This window comes from Rhynchophorus ferrugineus, unplaced genomic scaffold, assembly GCF_030347505.1.
Source record: "Rhynchophorus ferrugineus isolate W39M unplaced genomic scaffold, kcgeb_rfMv2 rfM11, whole genome shotgun sequence".
NCBI lineage: Eukaryota > Metazoa > Arthropoda > Insecta > Coleoptera > Curculionidae > Rhynchophorus > Rhynchophorus ferrugineus.
The window spans coordinates 23162091-23186207 of NW_027472590.1; the positions used below are offsets into that span (position 1 = coordinate 23162091).

A 24117-nucleotide genomic window follows, 5' to 3' on the forward strand; every position below is an offset into this window, starting at 1 on the left:
CTAAAGAAGCAATTAAATTCGGTTTTACGATCAATTAGTTTATTGGAGACGCAATATGGGGACTTCGACGATGACTTGCAACATTTTATTCTGGAACCTCTGAAGCCTAACTATGTTAGATTTACTAGTAGTACCAATTAATAGATTTACTAGTAAGCCGAAGCTATTTGCGTTTTGTCACTTTCAATATTGGAAGAATAAAATTCAGAAATATTGGCAAAGCAACACATTGAACTCTTAAACTGTTACGTCTCAACTAGGATTTTTAAAGTCAAACATGGTAAAGCATTGTACCAGCAGGAAGTATATTTGGGGCCATTTCTTTACCTACTTTAGACAAGTGTTGTTGAAAATTACAACAGGCAAGGGAAAATACAAATAATTGGAATAAGGAAAGAAAATTAATGCATATTGAGTTTAAATACAATCAAACTGCACGTACAACAATAATAATGGATAATGCTATCAATAAGTATCTTTGGTTGAATTTTGATGAAAAACCTCAATGAGAAAACGACAAAAAGAGCTGACTGAAATATAACATTGACATTTGATGTCAGATTGAAATAGAATTAAATAAACGTAATGTATGTTAATTTGCAACCATTGTAATCACTTTACTAGTTAGATTAGAGTCCTACATAACCTATTCAAACTTGCTACTTCATGGCAATCTCCCCTCGATTTCAAGTCAAAAAAATCCACATAAACACGGATTCAAGTTTATTAAAATCGTACAATAAGAAGAACAGGCGGCAGGCGGAAGAACTATATTTAAAGATAACTAAAGCGACATTAGATTTTTTACTTTCAAAGGGCAATACCTTCATATTTACAATATTTTACGGACTATAACCTTTCACACGCGTTATAGTATGGTTTCATTGGACAAGTATTACCAGAGATATGCGAGATAAAGAAATTGTTATTTAGAAACTTGCACACTTTTACTTAATATTACCAATGCCGCCGTTCCGTTTGTGTAATATCCACACATTTTTAACTTTTACTTTCATTTCGACGGTATGATGATTTTCTTAGTCGATTAGAATCGCAACTTGCGCTCGAAAGTAGGTTTGTGAGTCTTCTTTCGACGTCTAAGCCACGATGTCTGACGATGACGTATCGCCCACCGTTAATCTGTTATTATTTGATTTCGTTCGATGTCGGTTTACCTTAATTCAATTTAAAATAATTACAAGAACTCGGGAAAAAACGCGCGTATATCTAATGATGATTAGTTTACGTTAAATAGTGGAATCACCAGGCAGTCACAATTAATAGTTACATTGATAATATTTTAGTTATTGTTTACAAACAGCGTGAATAGGCGCGATGACTAATTTTGCAAAAGTACTTTATGATAATTCTACATATTTACTTTACCAGTAATAGAAGGTACTAGTGATCGCCCTGTAACCGAATTTATTGCGTTAATCATATTTCTCCCACCACATAGTAAAGGGAATAAATATATGTTACTAAAACTTATTAAACTTATTATAAAAATAATCACAAAGGAGAGAAGTATTATTCCAGAACATCAATATGGCTTCCGTAATAAACACGAAACAATAGAACAAATACATTAACAAAAACTTAAACGATAAAAAATATTGCTCCGCTGCATTTCTCGATATTTCTCAGGTCTTCGACAAGGTGTGGCACATTGGACTGCATGTTAAATTGAAAAAGCTTTTGCCCCACAAGCACTTTCAACTGCTGAAATCGTACCTCACATACAGACATTTAATTGTCAAACAGGGTGACGAATACACCGACCTACACCCAATATATTCGGGTGTTCCGCATGGCAGTGTTCCAGGCCCACTGTTATATCTATTGTATACAGCTGACTTACCGACCTCAAGAAACACTTCTATTGCAATATATGCTGAAGATACAACGATTTTATCATAACACGGCGATCCAATATCAGCCACAAGAAACTTCCAACTTCATCTTAACAAAGTCGAGTTGTAGTTGAAAGCAAACGAGACAAAATTTATCCGTGTGACATTCATCCTTTGTAGAAGAACATGTTCCGCAGTAAAATTGCATAATCATGAACTTACGCAAGCAGACAACGTTAAATAACTTGGAATATAATTCGATCGAGGTTTGACATGGAAAAAATATATAGTGACAAAACGCAAACAGCTTGGGACTAAACTAAACCAAATATACGGGCTGATAGGGCGTAAATCTAAATTATAATCTAACTTATAATATAAAGTATAAGCCCATTTGGACCTATGGTATTGAACTGTGGGGTATTACTAGCACATCTTCTTGGATTCACCGAAAAAAAAGGTCGTTATATGAAGTGGGTGCTTGTTAGCACCATCAAAGATTAAATATATCACATTAATACAATTATTTCAGAGGTAACTGTGTTGAAAGTATCCATAGATAGCTCTAGAGCAATAAGATATGGTCTTTGAGACAGACATATAGAACATCCCTCGGTGTACTGTAATATATGATTTAAATAGTGTAAATAATATGATTTTTTTATGAATATGAATTATATGAATATGACTTTTCCGACTAACCTACAATCTGTCTTTATGATAACTTAAATCTAGGTATATAACTAGTCTTAATAACTATAAACTAATAACTAATAACTATAATTTTGAGTCTGTGCTGATCATGTACTGGTGGTATCCAAAAGCTGCAATACTTCAATATTCTCATGAGAATGGAGTCTTTCCTCATGCCCCCTTGCAATTCTCTTGATTTCTTGACTGACTGTGGGTATCTGAAGGTCTCGATGTAGGTAATACTATATAGGTAGGTAGGTAATATAGTATTTTGGTACGCCCACAATACTTATCAGGACTTTGTTCTGAAAAATTTGTATTTTGTTTATGTTACTCTTTGCAGAACATCCCCATAATTTTGAAATACCTTGATGCCAAAACTTATCGAATACTTGTGCTACATCTAAAAATATAGCAGAGCATACTTTTTTACTTTCGTAGGTTTTTTTCAATAGCATCTGTTATTCTGTGGACCTGGTAAATTGTTGAATGTTTGTAAACGCAAACTGGTGTGTTGGTATTAGGCATTTTCTCTCAATGATTAGAAGAATCCTGAAATCAATTAAAAGAGTAATAATAAAGAGCAAACAAAACATGGATTATATACATATTGTACCAATTTTTCTTGTTAAATGCCTTTTTAATGTGAAAAAATTACTAAAATGCATGTAAGCACCAATAAATATAATTAATTGGTAGTTTATAAGATTGTTAATTTAAATGATGTTTTGATCTCTCTCTTGGAATGAAACTTCTTTCTTCAACAAGTTTCTGCCGTTGATTAATCAACATCTTCTTTTACATTGTATTCATTTTCTCCTTCCAACTTCTTAATTTGAGTTGCAGTAGGAACTACTAAATTATCTGGATGTTTATTTACTATTTCATTTTTCATTAAGATTTTTTATTTTTGTAGTTGGAGTGACTAAAAACAGCAGTCGTCTATCTAGATGGTTTCTATACTCCCTTAATTCAAAATCTACTATTATCAGTATCATTCATTCTCGATTTCAATTAAATAAAAGTATCAGCGTCTCAGTCAGCTGTAATTAAACATGTGGTTGATGAACCAATTTAAAAAATGCCGATTGTATTTCCATGTATGGGTACACTTAGAGAATTCCGCAGCTCTCCTGTATTTTAATCAATAAGGATTTTAATTATTGAATGAAATGGAAAGGCTTACGTAAGTAAATTGGAGCTATAAAAGTAGCGCGATCTTAACAAAGATGACTAATAAAACCGTTTCAGATACAAAAATAAATATCCAATCATCTAGATATAGTTTTTTTAAAATATAATGTTTTTTATTCGATAAATTCGATGTTGAAATGAAATAATACATGGAAATAGGAACATTAGTTTTGATAACAAAGTGTTTTGCATCATTTAGACGTACTTTATATACCAATCGAAAGTAAATCTGAGCATAATTTACCATTCAATGAGTCTAATAATACGATGGTTCAATTAGTCAGAACAAAAAAGTCACCAAAGATAAATAAACTAACACGAACCCAAAAAAGGACCGGTTTATCATTTAATAGTATCCACAAGACAGGCAATTATAAAAGTAATGGAGTACAGTGTTAATACAGCGATTATGTTTAAACAGGATCTATATGTTTGGAAGATGTTTGTAATTATTATGATCCCAAAATCAGAAACACCATCAATTGAAGTAAAATTCTATTGGCCATATTTTAAGAAATTGTATTATAAATTTAATACCTGTACATCAGATTGGTTTTATAAATAAACTTTTAACAATTAACTAGATGAATAGAATCATAGACTTCCGTGAAATAGTTTAGGAAGCTAACAAGTTTTATTCAGCTATGTTCTTAGGCTCATTTTGTATTTGTAGAAATTTTGTTCCTCGGCAAGGCATGTGGTACTCAAATTCAACCACAAGCTTACATCTCAACCATGTTTGGAGTCAAGCACGAGAAAACCCACTTAGTCAAAAGTTAACCAGAAAAAAGTGTATTTGGGGCCATTTCTTTACCTAATTTAAAAAAGTGTTGTTGAACATTGCAACAGGCGAGATAAAATACAAAAAGTCTAATAAGGAAAGAAAATCAATGCATGTTACGTTTACATACAATCAACCTGCATGTACACCAGTTACAATGGAACTCCTCTATTCATTTTGCCCCTCCAACGCCTTAATTTCAGTTGTACTAGGAACGACTAAATTATCTCGATGTTTATTTATAATTCACTCATTCATTCGATGTTGAAATGAAATAAAAGATGGAAATAGGAACATTCGTTTTCATAACAAAGTATTTTGCATCATTTGGACGTACTCTATATACCAAACCGAAGTGAATCTGAACATAATTTATCATTCAATGAGTCTAATAATACGATGGTTCAACTAGTCATAACAAAAACTAAAGATAAATAAACTAACAACCCAAAAAAAAGAACCGGTTTATAATTTAATAGTAGGACAAGTGCTATATCTACAAGAAAGGGAATTATAAAAGCTATGGAGTACAGTATTAACACAGCGTTTAGATTTGAACCATAATTTTTAGGACTTAATATCACTATACTAAAATAAATAGTGATTGAAAATCATTATTCTTATTAAAAACAAACTATTGGATATTGTAGTACGAAAATGCATCATCTCACAGGAATTTTATTCAACAAACACCATCGAACAATCATCGTATTCACCAGATATGGCTCCTTTCAACTTCTTTCCCTTTCAAAAATACCAGGTACTACCCGTTTTTAGTCGATAGAAGGAAACGAATTGAATTGAATTTATGTGTTTTTTATGATTAAGCAGTATCTCAATTATTCTACTAAATATTATAATCTGAACAGTACTTGTTCAATGAGTTATATTAAGCAGTCTCAAATTATTAAAAAAATAGTTTCGCAGGAAAATATGTTATGTCTACACTAATATTAATGTATAAACTAGACTTCTGAATCCACTGTGTCATGGTTAGATTTCTCTTTATATCTGAATACTATATGGTGATAAAAACAAATGGCTTTGAAATATAACATTTACACTTGATGTCTAATTGAAATATAGTTCAATAAACATAATGTTTGTTAATTTGCAACTATTGTAACTACTTTACTAGTACACTGATAACAACATGTACGTAAAATTAGTTCGGGATTACTATGATATTAAATCTTCAGTTAAATCGTATAGCTAGTGAAATTGAATATATAGTGATGTGGTATTGTTTCATCAAGTAAATTTGAACAATGTAAAAATTTATCCCATTCTACAGTAAATATTTTCTTTGGTTGATTTAAATTTTGTAACACAAACGTTTTTTTAATAAACTGAATGGTTCTTCGAAAACTGTAGGTCTTGTGGGGGTTAATATTAGTCACTTTATTGGCAATGTTTTGGGTTATGCCGGAAATCCATGAAAACTATCCTATTTCAACAGAAAACTGTCAACTAGAAAACCAACACAAAATGGTTTCCATGCTTTTAGAATATTCTTTATCTGTTTCAAAGAGATCTTTTTCGTTCTAGATGACTTGTATGGGTTTTAAAGTATTATAGTTTTGAGTATACTGACATAATTAAATTACGTTTGGTACCTTAATTCATATCCATATATCAGTTACTTCGACATTGAGGTGATGCACTCTAATACTCTTAGTTAAAAGTATCTTTATAAAAATGTTATAAAATGATATTTCGGATAAAGAAAATATTAACTGAATTGTATACATTATTATCCTTAACAATAAATAAGTTTTTTCATTTTCTAGCAGTATTTCAGTTACAGGTAGAAAAAATAACATGTTTATGTTTTGATAATCTGTTTACATGAACTGCATGTGGAACAGTATGGTACAAATCGTAATTGGAAGGAGTAAGGTCTTCAAATTTCAGTATTTCCATGTAAATGTTGTGACATATATTTTCATATCGCAATATAGATTGGTTGTATTTATCCTTATAAGGGATGTTACAAAATAATTCATAATTTCAAAAGGCCATCATTTGCTCGCAAAATTGGTGGCATACTCAAAAAAAGATGCAATTTAAGGTTAGTAAAAACAGGGGTCTACATGGGATCGATGACCTGGTTGCGCTTGCACATCAAAACTATTGGTGAAATCTGTAATCTTTCAAACTTCGAAAGAGGGTTACTGAGCTATTCAGTTAGGGGGGGGGGGGCTCTGTGCCGCAAAGAGATGAATTAGTTAACCTTTTATGGCCGAAACCCAAAGTTAACTGCCAGAGACTGACGAACATAAAAGCGTTTTCCCCAAACAACAGAACACTGTTGCGACAAAACTCACAGCAGAACTCTACACTCACTTGAGTAATATTGTATTGACAAAAACAGTACGTTGGGAGCTCCATATACCTAATATTCCGCTGCTAACAACGCTAAGTTGCGAAAGAAGTTATGAAACAATTATGAAGCCTGGGTTGTTGATGATTGGGAAAATATGATATAGACCGAACCATCGTTAGTACTGCTTTACTAGATAAATACTAGAAGAACCTTACGATACGGACTGCCTGCTGCCTACAATCAACTGATGGGGAGGTTCCGTTATGCTTTGGCAGGCAGTATGATCTGAAGGAAGTGTATTTGGGGTCAGTTCTTTATCTAGTTTACACAAGTGGTATGTGCATATACTAGCTTTGGAAAATTACAACAGGCGAGTGAAAATACAAATAATTGGAATTAAGATAGCATTTTGCGTGTTGTGCTTACATACAATCATTGTACAACAGTTACAATGAATAATGATATCATTAAGTATCTTTGATTGAGTTTGATGCAAAATTTTATTGAAAAGACTACAAAACACAAAAAAAAATACAAATATAATACTATGTTAATTTGCAACAACTGTAACCCCTTTACTAGTACACTGATAACCATATGTATGTAAAATTAGTACGGCATAAAGATTTTCATTACATTAATCGTCGATCAAAGTTTTCAAAGTAAAATAAATAGTAGTTGGAAAACCTTATTCTTCTTCAAACCAAACAATTGGATGTTATAGTACGACAATGCATCATCCCACAGGACCATCATTCAACAAGAATAATGGAACTATCATCGTATTCACCAGATATGACTGATTTTCAGTCGATAAAAGGAATTGAATTGAATTGAATTCATATGTTTTCATATTATTAAGCAGTATCTCAGTTACTCTATTACTAAAAATTACAATATGAACAATATTAGTTCAATGATTTTTATTATGCAGTCTCAAATTACAAAAAGAAATATTTTGCCATTAAAATCTGTGAGGCGCTGCAATGCACTAACACTACATTATAATGGCAGCTATTTTTGAAGCACCACGGGACATTAACAGCATGCCTCAATACTTTGTTTTAAAACCACCGAATTATGCTTAGATTGTTTTTCATATCTAAATACTATATGGAGTTAAGGATTTTCTTATATAGCAGTTTACATACAATTGTATAAAATAAATGACTTTGAAATATAACATTGACATTTGATGTCAATTTGACAAATAATTAAATAAACTAAAAAATAATAAAAAATATCAATAATGTTCATTTGCCATCATTGTAACCACTTTACTAGTACACTGATAACAAAATATACGTAAAATTAGTACGGGATTACTATGATATGGGTAGTAAATCTATAGTTAAACCATAAAGCTTGTGAAATGGAATATCCAGTGATGTGGTATTGTTTCATCAAGTAAATGCGAACAACACAAAAATCATTACATTCTACAGTAAATATTTTCTTTGGTTGATTTAAATTTTAGAACACATATAAACGTTTTTATAATAAACTGAACGGTTCTTCGAAGACTATAGGTTTTGTGGGGTTAATATTAGTCATTTAGGGCAATGTTTTCAGTTATACCGCAAATTCATGAAAGCTATCCTATTTCAACAGAAAACTGTCAACTAAAAAGTCAACACAGAATGGTTTCCATGCTTTTAGTATATTGTTTATCTGTTTCAAAGAGATCTTTCTATCTAAAAATAATAATATTTTCTAGATGACTTGTACGGATTTTAAAGGATTATAATTTTGGGTATATTGAGATAGTTAAATTACGTTTGATACCTTAATTCATATCGATATATATCAGTTACTTTACATGGAGGTGATGCATTCTAATAATATTAGTTAAAAATATCTTTAGAAAAATGTTACAAAATGATATTGCGGATAAAGAAAGTATTAACTGAATTGTCTACATTATTACCCTTAATAATGAATCAGTTTTTTCTTTTTCTAGTAGTATTTGAATTATGGGTAGAAAAAATAACATATTTATATTTTAATAATATGTTTACAAGAACTGCGTGTGGAACAGTGTGGTATAAACCAGAACAAATGATAATCGGAAGGAGCAATGTCTTCAAATTTCGATATTTCCATGTAAATTTTGTGACATACATTTTTCATATCGCAATATAGCTTTGTTGCATTTATCCTTATAAAGGATGTTACAAAATAATTCATAATTAAAAAAGACCATCATTTGCGCGCAAAATTATTGGCAAACTCAAAGGAATGCAATTTGAGGTTAGTAAAAACAGGGGTCTACATGGGATCGATGACCTGGTTGCGCTTGTACATCAAAACTATTGGTGAAATCTGTAATCTTCCAAACTTCGAAAGAGGGCTACTGAGCTATTCTGTTAGGGGGGGCCTCTGTGCCGCAAACAGATGAATTAGTTAACCTTTTATGGCCGAAACCCAAAGTTAACTGCAAGAGACAGACGAACATAGAAGCGTTTTGTCCAGACAACAGAACACTACTGTGATAAAACTGACCACAGAACTCTTCACTCTCTTGACAAAAACAATACGTTGGGAGCTCCATATACCTAATATTCCGTTGCTAACAACGCTAAGTTGCGAAAGAAGTTATGAAACGATTATGAAGCCTGGGTAGTTCATGACTGGGAAAATATGATATAGTCCGAATTATCATTTACACTATTTTATATTAAGTTCTTTTTTACAAACGGGCGGGTTTATGTGTGAAAAATACTAGAAGAATCCTACTATTCGAACAGATAGCTGCCTACAATCAAGTATAGGAAAACTGTTGAAAATTACAACATGCGAGTGAAAACACAAATAATTGGAATAAAGAAAACAATTTGTATCTTGAGATTATATAGAATCAAACTGCATATATAATAGTAACAATGAATAACCTCATTGAAAATACTACAACACAGAACTGCCTTCGAAGTATAACATTGACATCTGATGTCAAACTGATATACAATTAAAAGACAGTAATGAAATGTATGTTAATTTGCAACCATTCTAACTACCTTATTAGTACACTGGTGAAATGGAATATTCAGTGATGTGGTATTGTTTCATCAAGTCAGTTCGAACAATGTAAAAATTCATTTACAATAAATATTTTCTTTGGTTGATTTCAATTTTATACCATATCCAAACGATGTTATAATAAACTGTACGGTTCTTCGAAGACTATAGGTTTTGTGGGGGTTTATATTAGTCACTTTATTGGCAATGTTTCCGGTTATACCGGAAATTCATGAAAACTGTCCTATTTCAACAAAAAACTGTCAACTAGAAAATCAACAAAGAACGGCATTTCCATGTTTTACTACATTTTTTATCTCTTATATGTTATTTCTAAAAAAAAAATATTTTGAAGATGACTTTATAGTTTTTAAAGGATTATAGTTTTAAGTGTACTGAGATAGTTAAATTTCATTTAATACCTTAATTCATATCCATATATATCAGTTACTTTGATATCGAGGTGATGCATTCTAATAATTTTAGTTAAAAACATATTTAAAGAATGTTACAAAATGATACTGTGGATAAAGTATTAACTGAATTGTATACATTATTATCCTTAATAATGAATCAGTTTTTTCTTTTTCCAGCAGTATTTGAATTACGGGTAGAAAAAATAACATGTTTATATTTCAATAATATGTTTACAAGAACTGCGTGTGGAACAGTGGTATAAATCGGAACAAATTATAATAGGAAGGAGTGATGTCTGGAAAATCCGGTGGGTGTGTTTGAATTTCCGATTTCAATACTTCCATGTAATTTTTGTTATAGCAATATAGCTTTGTTGCATTTACCCTTATAGGATGTTTCAAAATAATTCATAATTTGAATATGCCATCATTTGCGCGCAAAATTGTTGGCAAAAAGTGCAATTTTAGGTTATTAAAAATGTAGCACTATACGATGGAACGATGCTTTTAGTTGAAATGTTTGGTCTACATGGGTCTACACGGTATATATGATCTCGTTACGCTTGTACATCAAAGCAATTGGTGAAATGGGTGATCTTTCAGACTTCGAAAGAGGGCTAATGACGTATTCTGTTATAGGGAGCCTCTGTGGTACAAATAGATGAATTGGTTAAAGTTTTATGAACAACAGCGCCATTAGCGTGGCAGGATACACAAAACAGGGTGTAACATTATAGCTGAAGAGGAATTGTGGGCGAAACCCAAAGTTAGTGGACAGACTGACCGAAGTTAACTAATCAAACTGACCGCAGAACTCAGCACTCACTTAAGTAATAATGTATTGACAAAAACAGTACGGAGCTCCCTCCATATACCTAATATTCTGTTGCCAACATCGCTAAGCTGCGAAAGAAGTGATGAAATTATTATAAAGTCTGGGTAGTCGATGATTGGAACAATATGATATAGTCAAAATCATAGTTTACGCTGTATTATTGGAAAAATACTAGAAGAACCCTACGATCCGGACTGCCTGCTGCCTACAGTCAAATAATGGGGAGGTTCGATTATGGTTTGGGAGGTAATATGACCAGAAGGAAGTATATTTGAGGCCATTTCTTTATCTAGTTTACACAAGTATTATATGCACTACTTGCTGTTGAAAATTACAACAGGCGAGTGAAAATATAAATAATTGAAAAAAAGAAAGGGATTTGTATCTTGAGTTTGCATACAATCAAACTGCATGTACAGTAATAACAATGATTAATGATACCATTAAGTATCTTTGGTTGAATTTTTAAGTGAAACCTCAATGGAAAGACCACAAAACAGAACTGGCTTGAAAGTATAACATTGACATAACACTGATGTCAAATCGAATTACTATTAAATAAATGTAATGTATATTAAATTGCAACCGTTGTAACTACTTTACTAGTACACTGATAACAAAATGTACGTAACATTAATATGGGATTAATATGATAGTAATTCTACACTTAAAGTTGGAGAAATGGAATATCTAGTGATGTGTTATTGTTTCACCAAGTAAATTCGAATAATGTAAAAATATTTTCTTTGATTTAAATTTTAGTTAAAAATTTATTAATTATTTTAGTTTAAAATTCATCTACAATAAATAATTTCTTCGGTTGATTTAAATTTTATAACATATACAAACCATGTTATAATAAACTGTACGGTTCTTCGAAGACAATAGGTTTTGTGGGGGTTTTAAAAGACAATAGGTTTTAATATTAGTCACCTTTATTGGCAGTGTTTTCTGTTATACCGGAAATCCATAAAAACTTTCCTATTTCAACAGAAAACTGTTAGCTAGAAAGTCAACACAGAGCGGTTTCGATGCTTTTAATATATTCATAATAAAAAGAGATCTCTGTATCTAAAAATAATAATATTTTCAAGATAACATGTATGGTTTTTAAAGCATTGCCGTTTTAAGCAGCGTTGGGAACTATCGACTGAAAGTAGTTGAAACAGTCGATAGTTAAAAAACTAGTAATTACTAGTTTCAGTGAAATGCATGGTTCCACTGGTTTTTTTTCCATTCGTGATATCAGACAAAGATGTACGAATTTCATCCCCTATAAATTGTGATAGAGAAAAGAACGGCGATAATTGCTTGATTAATTTTAAAAAAGAAAAGGACATAAATTATTGCTGAATACTATTACGTTGCAAGGAATAATTTTATTTTGAATAGAGTAGAATTATTTTTATATTTCAATGTTTTGTGGACCTGTAAAAAGGAATGAAATGATCTGCAAATATTTTATCGTATTTTAGTAATATTTTAATAATTGCTATTTTTAAATAACATACTATAATAAATATAGATAATATAATAAAACTTAAACAAAACCTAAAAAATAACGAAGTGCTATAACATACTTCGTCAGTAGTTGTGTCAGAATTTCGGGTTGTGGAACTGTATTTGTATTTTTTAAGTTAGAATGAAAGATATCACTTTTGTGATAATTTTATGTAATAAAATCGTGCTTTTTTAATCTAGGATTTAAAAATATGGATTGAAGCCATCTAATTGCAGATAGCAAGAGTTGAGGATTCTCTTTAAAATGTTCCTAAACCGTAGAACGTCTCGCTGAACGCATCATTCTACAGAAAAGTTATAAACTAATAAAAATAGTTTATAAAAAAGATTTCTCTGTCTTACCATTATTATTATTTTCATTCCATTTATCATTATTTCCTTGTATTTTTTAATAGCTATGAAAATAAATTGTTGAGTATTGAAGAAAAGTTTTCCTATCAGAAAATTTATTTATTTAAAATATTTAGTATAAATATTGAATATAATTTTAGGTTAATACATTTTTACGAAATTTAGCAACTGCTACTGTAAAATTTCTGATGAAAATCTAATTTTCAAAATTTTAAGAAACAAGTTTTAACAATCAAAAGGCTTTAACAAAAATTGAGAGAGTTAGATTGGAATAAAAAAGCCAATCAATAAATTACATAAAGCCATATACATTATATATATATATATATATATATATATATATATTTATATATATATATATATATATATATATATATACATATATTTATATATATATATATATATTTATATATATATATATATATATATTTATATATATATATATATATATTTATATATATATATATTTATATATATATATATATATATATATATATATATATATATCTATATTTATATATATATATATATATATATATTTATATATATATATATATATATATTTATATATATATATATATATTTATATATATATATATATTTATATATATATATATATATATATATATATATATATATATATATATCTATATTTATATATATATATATATATATATTTATATATATATATATATATATATATATATATATATATATATATATATATATATATATATATATACAGTAAAACCGAAAATAGTAACTAAAAGTAAACGACTGAAACAACCGATAGTAAAAAGTATTATTACTAAACAGTCGTTAGTCATTTTCAGTCGATAGATCCCAACGCTTGTTTAAGTATACTGAGATAGTTAAATTTCGTTTAATATCTTAATTCATACCCATGTTTATCAGTTACTTTAATAGGACGTGATGCATTCTAATAATTTTAGTTAAAAACATCTTTAGAAAAACGTTACAAAATGATATGACAGATACAGAAAGTATTAACTAAATTGTATACCCTATTATTCTTAATATTAAATAATATTATTTGAATTACGACTAGAATGATAAATTAACATGTTTATATTGTAGTAGTATTTTTACAAGAATTGCGACTAAAAGTGTGGTATAAATCGGAACAAATTATTATGGGAGCAATGTCTGATAAATCCGGTGGGTGTGTTTGGATTTCCCATTTCAATATCTCCATGTAAATGTTGTGACACGCATTTTTTATACTGTAATATAGCTTTGGTGCATTTATAATATTTGAATAGGCCGTTACTTAGATTATTGGCAAACTCACAAAATACAATTTAAAGTTGGTAAAATATTTTACAAAACTTTAATCGACAAAAAGTAAATGGAGAACTCACTAATAAGTGAAAAATAATCAGAATTATATTTTTAACACGAACAAATTTTTAAAAAATAAATTATGGACATGATAATCGTTAAAAATAGACAAAAACCTTATTGAACATATATTCTACACGTATTTTAACATATATATTCTACAATATACACACAATTTTCATTAATACCTACCTAAACCTATTTATCTATTTACAATATTATTTTAACTACAATCAACTGACCAGTTTGAGGTCAGTACGAGCAATAAATTAGATTTGTTTTATTCGTAATTTAATTTTCTCTATATGACACAATACATATATCAATTCAATTTGAAATCAATTCAAATTGTTACTTACAAATTGATGAGATTTACAATTACATATCTTTATCGATAAATTATCTATAAAGGTCTGCTGAATATCAGTGATGACAACAGAATATTAATGTCAACGGGGTTACATACTTTTTTAATGAAATATGAGACAATGCATGTTAGTTTGAAAGAACTTACCTGGTTTACTTCGCGACTAATCGAAGCTACGGGGCACGTATTATGTATCCTTGGACGAGGATTTCTGAAACTATTTAGAAATTTATAAGATATATAACTTAATGCTATGGTATATAATGGAATATTATTTGTTTAAATTTAAAATATGAAGCACCAGAGAGCTTATGAAATAGTTTTTTAAATTACATCTTACATTAGATTGCTTAGTACAATCTTAGTTTATCTTGGTCTAGTAAGTTCTTTTTTTATATTTTAGGGCAAAATTTTAGATAACGTCGTATATCAATTTCATTTCTACGTAATTGTGCAGTTCTTCGTTGGTTACCTAGCTATAAGCATTGATAATTAACCGAAATTGGTTGTGAGAGTGTTGGATTACTAGTTGGTTTAATGTTTTAGTGCGACCTCATAATTCTAAACAGGTCTAATAACAGGTCAATTGAAAAATGCCCGCCCTGACACATAGATGGCGCTACTAGAATTAAATATAGAATTAAATTTAGTTAGCCCTAACCTTCAACAGATGCGTGTATAAATTTGGCAGCTGTCTGATCATTAGTTTGTGAATTATAGCATTTTGAGTGAAGCAACTTTTGTTATTGTGAAAAAAATGGATAAAAAGAATTTCGCGTGTTGATAACATATTTCTTTTTGAAAGGAAAATATACAGTTGAAGCAAAAGCTTGGCTTGATGCCGAGTTTTTGGACACTGCATGACGAAAACATTTAAAAAATCCATAAAATGATTTTTAATGACCATAAATTTAAATTGAATGAAATAGCTTGAGTTAAATAGAGTGAGATATCAGTAAAGCAACTTTTGACCAAAAGCAATAAGGAGTTGATGATTCGGAACAGTGTTTGAAGATGATCAAGCCTAATATTTTTTGTGTCGATATGTGACAATGGATGAAACATGAAGTCCAATCGACAGGCATCCGAGTGGACTGCACACGATGATCCCGCTCCAGCAGGCAAGTTTATGGCTTCTGAATTTTGGGATGCGTATCGAATAATTTTCATTGACTACCTTGAAAAAGGAAGGACCATCAACAGCGACTATTACATAGCGAGTATCGAAAAGTTGAAGGGTATATTGCTATAAATAGTGTATCACTCTTGAAGGGAATTATGTTGAATAAAAAAACTAATTTTGCCAACAAAATCTGTTTTACTATGGTAGGCCGGGGACTTTTCAATTGACCTGCTATATTATATATAAGGATTTTCGATTTCTCTTATATGTAGAATTGACGTGGGCAGTTTAGGCTCACTCAAACTGATTCTCCATATTGCTTGATGCGTTGTTGATTTTATTTACTAACTTTTGGCGATTTTATTGGTCCTCTTAGTCTTAATCTACAGTAATTATGATAGAAGCGTAGTTATTGTACAACTTAGAAGTTACAGTACAACTGTATGTTGCAACAAATTATGGTTACCACCTGGCGAAACCGGCCGATCGACTCCAAGGCCAAGATTTTGGTCGCAACACAATTCTCTGTGTTTGGTTGGGCCAAAGTGGTGTGGTGTATTACGAACTGTCGTAACATGGTGAAACAGTTAATAGGGATCTCTACCGACAACAAGTGATCAATCTGAAACATGCATCGATGGAAAAACATCCAGAATTGGCCCGAAGACTCGGAAAAGTGAATTTACAACACGATAATGCACAACGAAACAGCAAAATTTGTCCAGGAACCATTGAAAGCTTTTGGATGAAACATGTTATCTCACCCATCGTACTCTCCAGGGCTTGCCCCGTCCGACTATCAACTTTTCCCATCAATGGGATACGCGCTTGCAGAGCAGCACGTCGCCAATTTCAATCAAGTTAGAAAATAGCTTGATGAATAGTTTTGCTCAGAGGACAGTTTTTTTTTGGGATGGCATCCATAAATTGCTTGAAAGATGGGTAAGATGTATATAATCAAATGGCCAATACTTGGAATAAATAGATTTTTCCATTTTCGTGAATATACGTCGTTTTTTTTTCGAAAAAAAGTTAATGACTTTCCGGTACAAATGGTAATTGTGGCAGTATTATATTGCAACTTAGGAAGATAACCAGCACACATCAGGTAAAGAACCGGCCCAATTTTATCATGCTTAACCTTGAAGATTCGATAGGAAATCACTATTTTAACATTTCTGCAGAACTGTCTGTAACATTTTGCTGAGTTTAAAATTAAGCCTCTTATGGCCCAGGAAGTACGGATATATCTAATGTACTACTATATTTTTGAAATTTTGACTGAAATAAAAAAAATATATCAGTAATTAAAATTCATTATCAGTAACTAAAATAAAAAAAAAAAAGCAGTTTTGACTCGAAGTACCCATTTCAAACTTAGTAATAACCGATAAAAGAACATATTAATTTTTATCGCTTCAGATTAGATCTTTGCTCTTAGTAAGACGAAAAAAACATTTATATCTACTTAAATTAGTCGCTTATCTATGTGGGACATAAAATTTTTGTCCTTATCTAAGAACGTTGAAATTTATATTTTTTTATCGGCACAATAAATAACCCAATCATTATACATTCGGGATGTCATAGTGTTAACCCCTTTATTTGAACACCCCGCTATTAACTTTAAAGGTTCATTACCATTATAGTTTTATTTAAATTGTCAATGACGCGCACTCAGTTCAGTGGCGTACCTATGGCGATATGCTTACTTATTTCATATGTTTATTTATTATTGCTCTTACAGAAGTACTGTAAATCTAGATAAAATTAAGACCGTATAGCTTTGATAATGTCATTTATAATTGCATTAAACGAGTAGAAGATTAGGTTGTAAAACATATTAATTAATAATTGGTATACTCTTTTAATTTCTGTTTTTGTCTTTTTCATATCTATCTGTCCCTTTTCATAAATTTTCAGAAATTTATTATAGTCTATTTAAAATAACGGTGAACTCACGTCATCACGATGTCGATTATATTGCCCACCACAATTTGTAAATTCGTTTTAAAATCCTTTCTGTTTATTATCGGACTTCAAATTAGGAGGAGGTTCGTTCAAGTGTATGTATTTTTTTAATGCATGTTTCTCCGTCATTTGTAGACCGATTTTCAAAATTGTTTTTTTATTCGAAAGAGTGTACTTTGGAGGCAGTCCCATGGGATCAGATCACTTCAGAGTGGTCAGTTGGTAGTAGTTAAAATAATATTGTAAATAGATAAATAGGCTTAGGTAGGTCTTAAGCTAAATTGTGTGAATATAGAAGAATATAAAAGGTTTATATTAATATATAAGGTTTCTGTTCATCTTTATTTAGTTATTGTAACTCTTATTAGGTACATATTGTATGTTAAAACGTTTTTTTGTATGTAAAATATAAGTTATTACCTTTTGGTTACTTCCTTATTTATTTTTGGATTCTGTTCAATTTTTTTTACGAACCTACTGTTGGTAAAACCTTTTGTTTTAGTCTACTTAAAAGAAAATACAATACAGTCCACAAAATTCGCCTGGTTGACAAACTTCTGCAAAATTCTTCAAAACATTAGTTATAATAATTACAGCTTATAACCCGGTAAACATTATTTTGGCGATTTCTTTGTTCTGAACAAGATAATTTATGAACATAATAATAAACTATACTTACTATAATGTTTAAATAAATTATGTTTCCTAAATTACTTTTATTTAGTTAATATATTTAGTTTATAATTTTGTTATATATGAAAGTCACAATGAACTAAAACTCAAAATTGATGCGGCAACACTGCGACGTTTTAACATAATAAATTTATATGAACCTTTTTTTTTCAACTGTAAACGATGTCTTTACCTAACTTTTTTCGTGATAATATTACAATGCCCACAAAAAATCCTTTCTTATAGTCATATTGAACATGTGCATTTAATTTTACAGTACCATAAGTGTTATAGAAGATACTAGCAGTCAATCAATATTCATCTTCAAGTTGGTTGCTCATGCTCTGTGTGTACTTACGCTAATAAAATACTGTAATAAAGTTTTATTTTGGGAACAACATTTTTACCCGACAGATTCCGATTGTACATCTATTATGTTGAAATTTAACATATTGACACAATAGCTAATGGCTTGCTTTCTTTATAACAAGCTGTCCTTTTTGACTTTACGTCTGCCCTAATGTGCTTCATTTATACATTTATTTAATAATTTAATTTTAATATTATTATTTTCATTTAATTATTAATTCATATTATTAATATAAATTGGAGCACAGACCTGAATGCTAATGAACTCAGCTGTATAAACAACTAAATCAATTAAATTGGAATCTTCTTAAAAACACTTAACTGCGAGGCATGAAGGAGATTTTCAAACCGATTTCTAACTTTCCGCTAACATCACCAGGAAAAACTGTCATGAGTTGTAAAGCTTCTGAAGGTTATTCTAAGAGAGGATCTGTAAGTATTAATCACGATATTTCTTGTAAAATGTGGACTAGTTAGCACAATCCAGCAGTTTAAGGATTTATATTTATTTTTTTCATTTAAAGTAAAGGCCGTCTAGATTTTATCTAGATATATCTCTGGACCTTAGTTATTCATCTATTTTTTGTTTATATTCTACTTGTAATTATAGCTATCAATCACTTATCACATTATCTCTACCTTTATATATCAAATTGATTGTTTATTTATGTAGGTTTTCTTTTATGGTTAGTATATAATTGTTAGTTTCACGTTGTGTTCTAGAAAATAAAACCTAAAGCTCCATGGTGTTAATGGGTCCAAACTTATATTAAACAAATAATAAATACATCATAACCAGTTGATTCAATCATTATATTAATCATATGAATTGAATGTAGATGAAAACAATATATGGTTGGTTTTTAATTAGATATATTTTATATCTAAATTATTTATACAAAACCACATTCATTCAATAGTATTGTTTAAATATATTTATTCTTCATATAATTTATTTAAATTAATATACATTCTTTGCATTAACACAAAAATTATATGTGCATATTGATATTAACCCAAGTTAATTTACATTTTATATAGACATTGTGTATTATTATTATTGTTGTTGTTATTGTTGATCTGTATTTGTATAAACTAGATTTGTTTAGATAGTAAAAGTATATAATATATTCTACATTGACATATATTAATTAGTTGTATGTATTATTGTCAAGTATCAATCTAATTCGAATCTAAATATTTAAAAAGAAAACGTGTTTAAATTGCGGCGGTTATAAATACGTCGAACACGTACCGCACTGGCCTGAAACCACATGACAAACTTTGTCAATGATGTTTGTCATGTATATTAAGACATGTGGTTAATGTGTTTGATATTTATACTCGATGTTGGCTTTTAATTAGATCATTTTCCTACCAAACGGGTCTCATCTAGAATTTCCTCATGGTTGGGGATCGAGTATTTGATTCATTATAAACCCACATCGTATGGTTTCTCGATAATACAACAAAGGTACTGTGTTGCTTTATTTAAGTTGTTTATTACGACAATTTGTTCCACATGTGTGTGTAGTACAGAATTCGGTGTACTGGGTGTGAAATATACATGCGTTAAAATCTAATATGTGTTTTTATATACTTGAAAAAGGAATATGGTTTTTGTTAGCTGTTAGATTTGAATACTAATAGCCAAAACTTGGCAAAATACATACTTTGTTTCAATTCAACTAAACATTGTGAAATATTATTTCGATTGTATTAAAAATGTCAGTAGTGTAATAAAACACAAAATACAGTATTTTAACTATATTATATTTAAATTTTAATGTACAGTTGGGTGTTAGGTTATGTACATAGAAAAATTATTTTCTACAAAAAAATTGAACCGACTTCAAAAAACAAATAGGGAACTCACCAAAAAGTAAAAAATAATCAAACTTATACTTTTCACATAAAAAAACATTTTAAAATAAAATATGTAGATAATAATAGTTGCAATAACTAAATAAAAATGAACAAAATCCTTATTTAACCTATCTACTACGCATATTTTATACTCTACTATATACACACAATTTAGCTTAATACATACCTAAACCTATTTATTTATTTACAATATTATTTTAAGTACTACTAACTGACCACTTTGTAGTCGCTGCCGAGCCAAATTAGATTTGATTTGTTCGTAATTTAATTTTGTGTATATGTTAGAAAATTATATTATTATTTTTGTATTGTCTCTGCTCGGCACCGAAGTCGGTTTAATATTTTTTTAAAATTTCTCCTTTTAGTGTTAGATATGACTCTATAAATAATGCAGTTATTTTATTAAGTATTACAATGAGTAGGCCAAGTAAAGGTGCAGCCCGTATGATGAAAAATAAGAATAACAATAAAGAAACAATGATTTAAAATAAGGTATACTTCAGGCATCGGGGTCCACTACCTAACATAGGTGATTTGACAAATGTTCTGGCCAAACTAGAACAATAAAAAGTTGTTGCTCCCGCCAGGGATCGAATCCGCGACCTCCACGTTTGAGTTGAGCGCTCTAACCATTATACCGTAGAAGCTATTGTCATATGATAAGGTTGGTACTTAAAGAGCAAACTAAATGGTTTTTACACCGAACTGCTTCTGATTTTCCTTTTACTTCAGTTCAGCAATAACATTATACTCAAATATCATAATAAAAATATCTCAATAAAAATATATGCGAAAACTTTGTACATGCCTTTGAAATTTGAGGGTCTCCCTCGATTTCCTCCCTTCCTCCCAACTGATCCTGACTTGGTTCCAATGGGACCACCTAGCAAGTGCATACTTTCGAATAAAAGGAATTTTGAAAATCGATCCATAATTGACGGAGAAATCGTCGAACATACATTTAAAAAATATACAGCCGAATATAGAACCTCCTCCTTTTTTGAGGTCGGGTAAAAACTAATACATCCTATTAATCGACAAAGGAAGAATTTCCTTTCATTTTTAGAGATTTACCTTTAAGGCCAATATTCTCTAAGAGCACTATTTCCAAGAGTTTGAATAGATTTTGATATAATATTAATATATATTTTGATTTATTTATCAAAATAAACACTATAGGATCCTAAAGAAAGTTGTGCGATAGGGATATATTAATTGATGTTCAAGACGGTCTGTTATGGCCTCTGTGGATTTGGACCTGCTGGACATATTCCATAACAAAATACATTTAGCAATTGCTGAATAGCGAACCCTGCTAACACGAGAATCTTTGATAAAATTATTCCTGTCCGTAGTGACCCAAAAGACACCAAAGATGGTTTGGTTGGTTCATCTTGAAATATGGGTGCGAAAATATAAGAAAATATAAGTCTGTTCCCACTAGTTTCGCCTTCAGTTATATGTAGCAGTAACAATACCTTTTCATAAAAAATGCAGATGGTGATGGTTCTACCACAGCTTCTATAATTTGATGTATAGTACAGGGGCAATGTTGCTAACATTAAACGATGGCTTATTTAGCGGTAGCCATTTGCTTACGAATGGATTTATATTCATTACGTATACCAAGTTTCTATTTATTGTCTCAATTACGTATTTTTATTACGAGTAATTCAAATACTGCCCAACCCTCTCTATAACTAACTACTACTATATTGCCTGTTTTAAACGCAAGAATTCTTATGATTTTTTGCAATAATCATACATTGTTCACTCCTGTCTAATGGGTGGGTCTTTTCTTTTCTCTAAACAATTTTTATTAATTTTTAATTGCCCTAAGTAATTCAACAAGCTGCCCAGTGGGTTATAAATATTTCTTATGATAATTCTTTAAGGTAATTAATATGACATATAGAATATTACTTCAGAAAAGAAGGATTATATTTTTTTCACCCCAAACTACATATATTTTGAGACTTTTTTTTGGAGATCTTGGAGATTGAAATATTTTAATTATAAAAACTTATTCCATATACCAGGTGTATCGGTAATTTCTAGCCCGTTTCTTCGCTAAACGTTACTGACAGTTAAAATCTATTTATTCAAAGTGTTGGCCATTTAATTCTATATATTTTGCCCAATTTTCAGGCAATTCATGGATGTCATGTGAAAAGGTCAGTTTCTCCTTTAAGCTAAACTAATCACCGAGCCATTTTTTAACTTATTTGGAATCGATATGAAAAAAGGATCAATAGAATTAGGTCTGGAGAGTACGTCGGATGCGATAAAACTTCCCATCTATGTGATTTCAACACTTTATGCCTTATAACGTGCGTGGTCATGCTGCAAAATTATCTTATCATGTTTTTGAATGTATTGTAGACGTTTTTCGATCAGAGCACATTCCATCAGGCACAACATAAACTTGCGACCAAAACGATTTCACTTTGCAATCTAAAGAGAAGGGCGATCTTTTCTCAAAACACTAAAAAAATGTTTTTTAACATTTCCAGTTTGAGCTACATAAAGATGATGAAAATAAAATTGCTAGCTTTCCAAATTCGCCATTTCAAATGGATTTACCGCATGAAAATTTAACGGTCAAAAAATGCGAGCAAACAATAAGGAGAGAGATTAATATTAATAAAGCTCCTGGTTATGATTTAATTATCGGAAAAATTTACAAGAACTAACAGAAAAGGGTATAACACTATTAACATTTATATTTAATGCTATGCTACGAATTGATTACTTTCCTAGAATAGGAAAAGTAGCTGAAATATTAATGATTCTCAAACCAGAAAAAATACCAGAAGATGTCACACCATATTGGCCTATATATTTATTAGCAATAATCTCGAAAGTTTTTGAGAAACTATACATAAAGAATCTAAACTATGTAATAGAAAAAAGAAAAATTATTCCAGAACATCAGTTTGGATTTTACAATAAGCATGGAACTATTGAGCAAGTGCATAAACTTGTAAACAAAATAAACATGGAACTAAATGCCAAAAGATATTGTTCAGCTGCTTTCCTAGACATATCTCAGGCTATTGACAGAGTATGGCTTACGGGCTTGCAGGTTAAATTAAAGAAACTTCTCACTCATCCGGACTATTAGTTACTAAAATCGTATCTCACTGATAGACATTTTACAGTAAAACAATTCGATGAACATACCGAATTACAACCAATATATTCCGCAAGGTAGTGTACTGGGTCCAATACTATATCTTCTATATACCGATATATCCACCACAAAAATAATTACTGTGGCAACATACGCAAACGACACAGCAATCTCAGCATCTCATTAAGATCCAGTCACAGCATCAACGAACCTACAAACCCACCTAGAGCAAATACAACTGTGGTTGA

The 24117-nt window shown here is 30.1% G+C and overlaps 1 protein-coding gene across 1 annotated transcript in view; it reads right to left on the minus strand.

The window, feature by feature from the left end:
* Tis11 (Tis11 zinc finger protein) overlaps positions 1-24117 on the minus strand; it is a 225766-nt gene that overhangs the window by 58555 nt on the left and 143094 nt on the right. The window contains exon 3 of the mRNA XM_076417278.1: positions 14862-14931. Coding sequence (XP_076273393.1) covers positions 14862-14931 — 70 coding nt within the window. The remainder of the gene's footprint in view (positions 1-14861; positions 14932-24117) is intronic.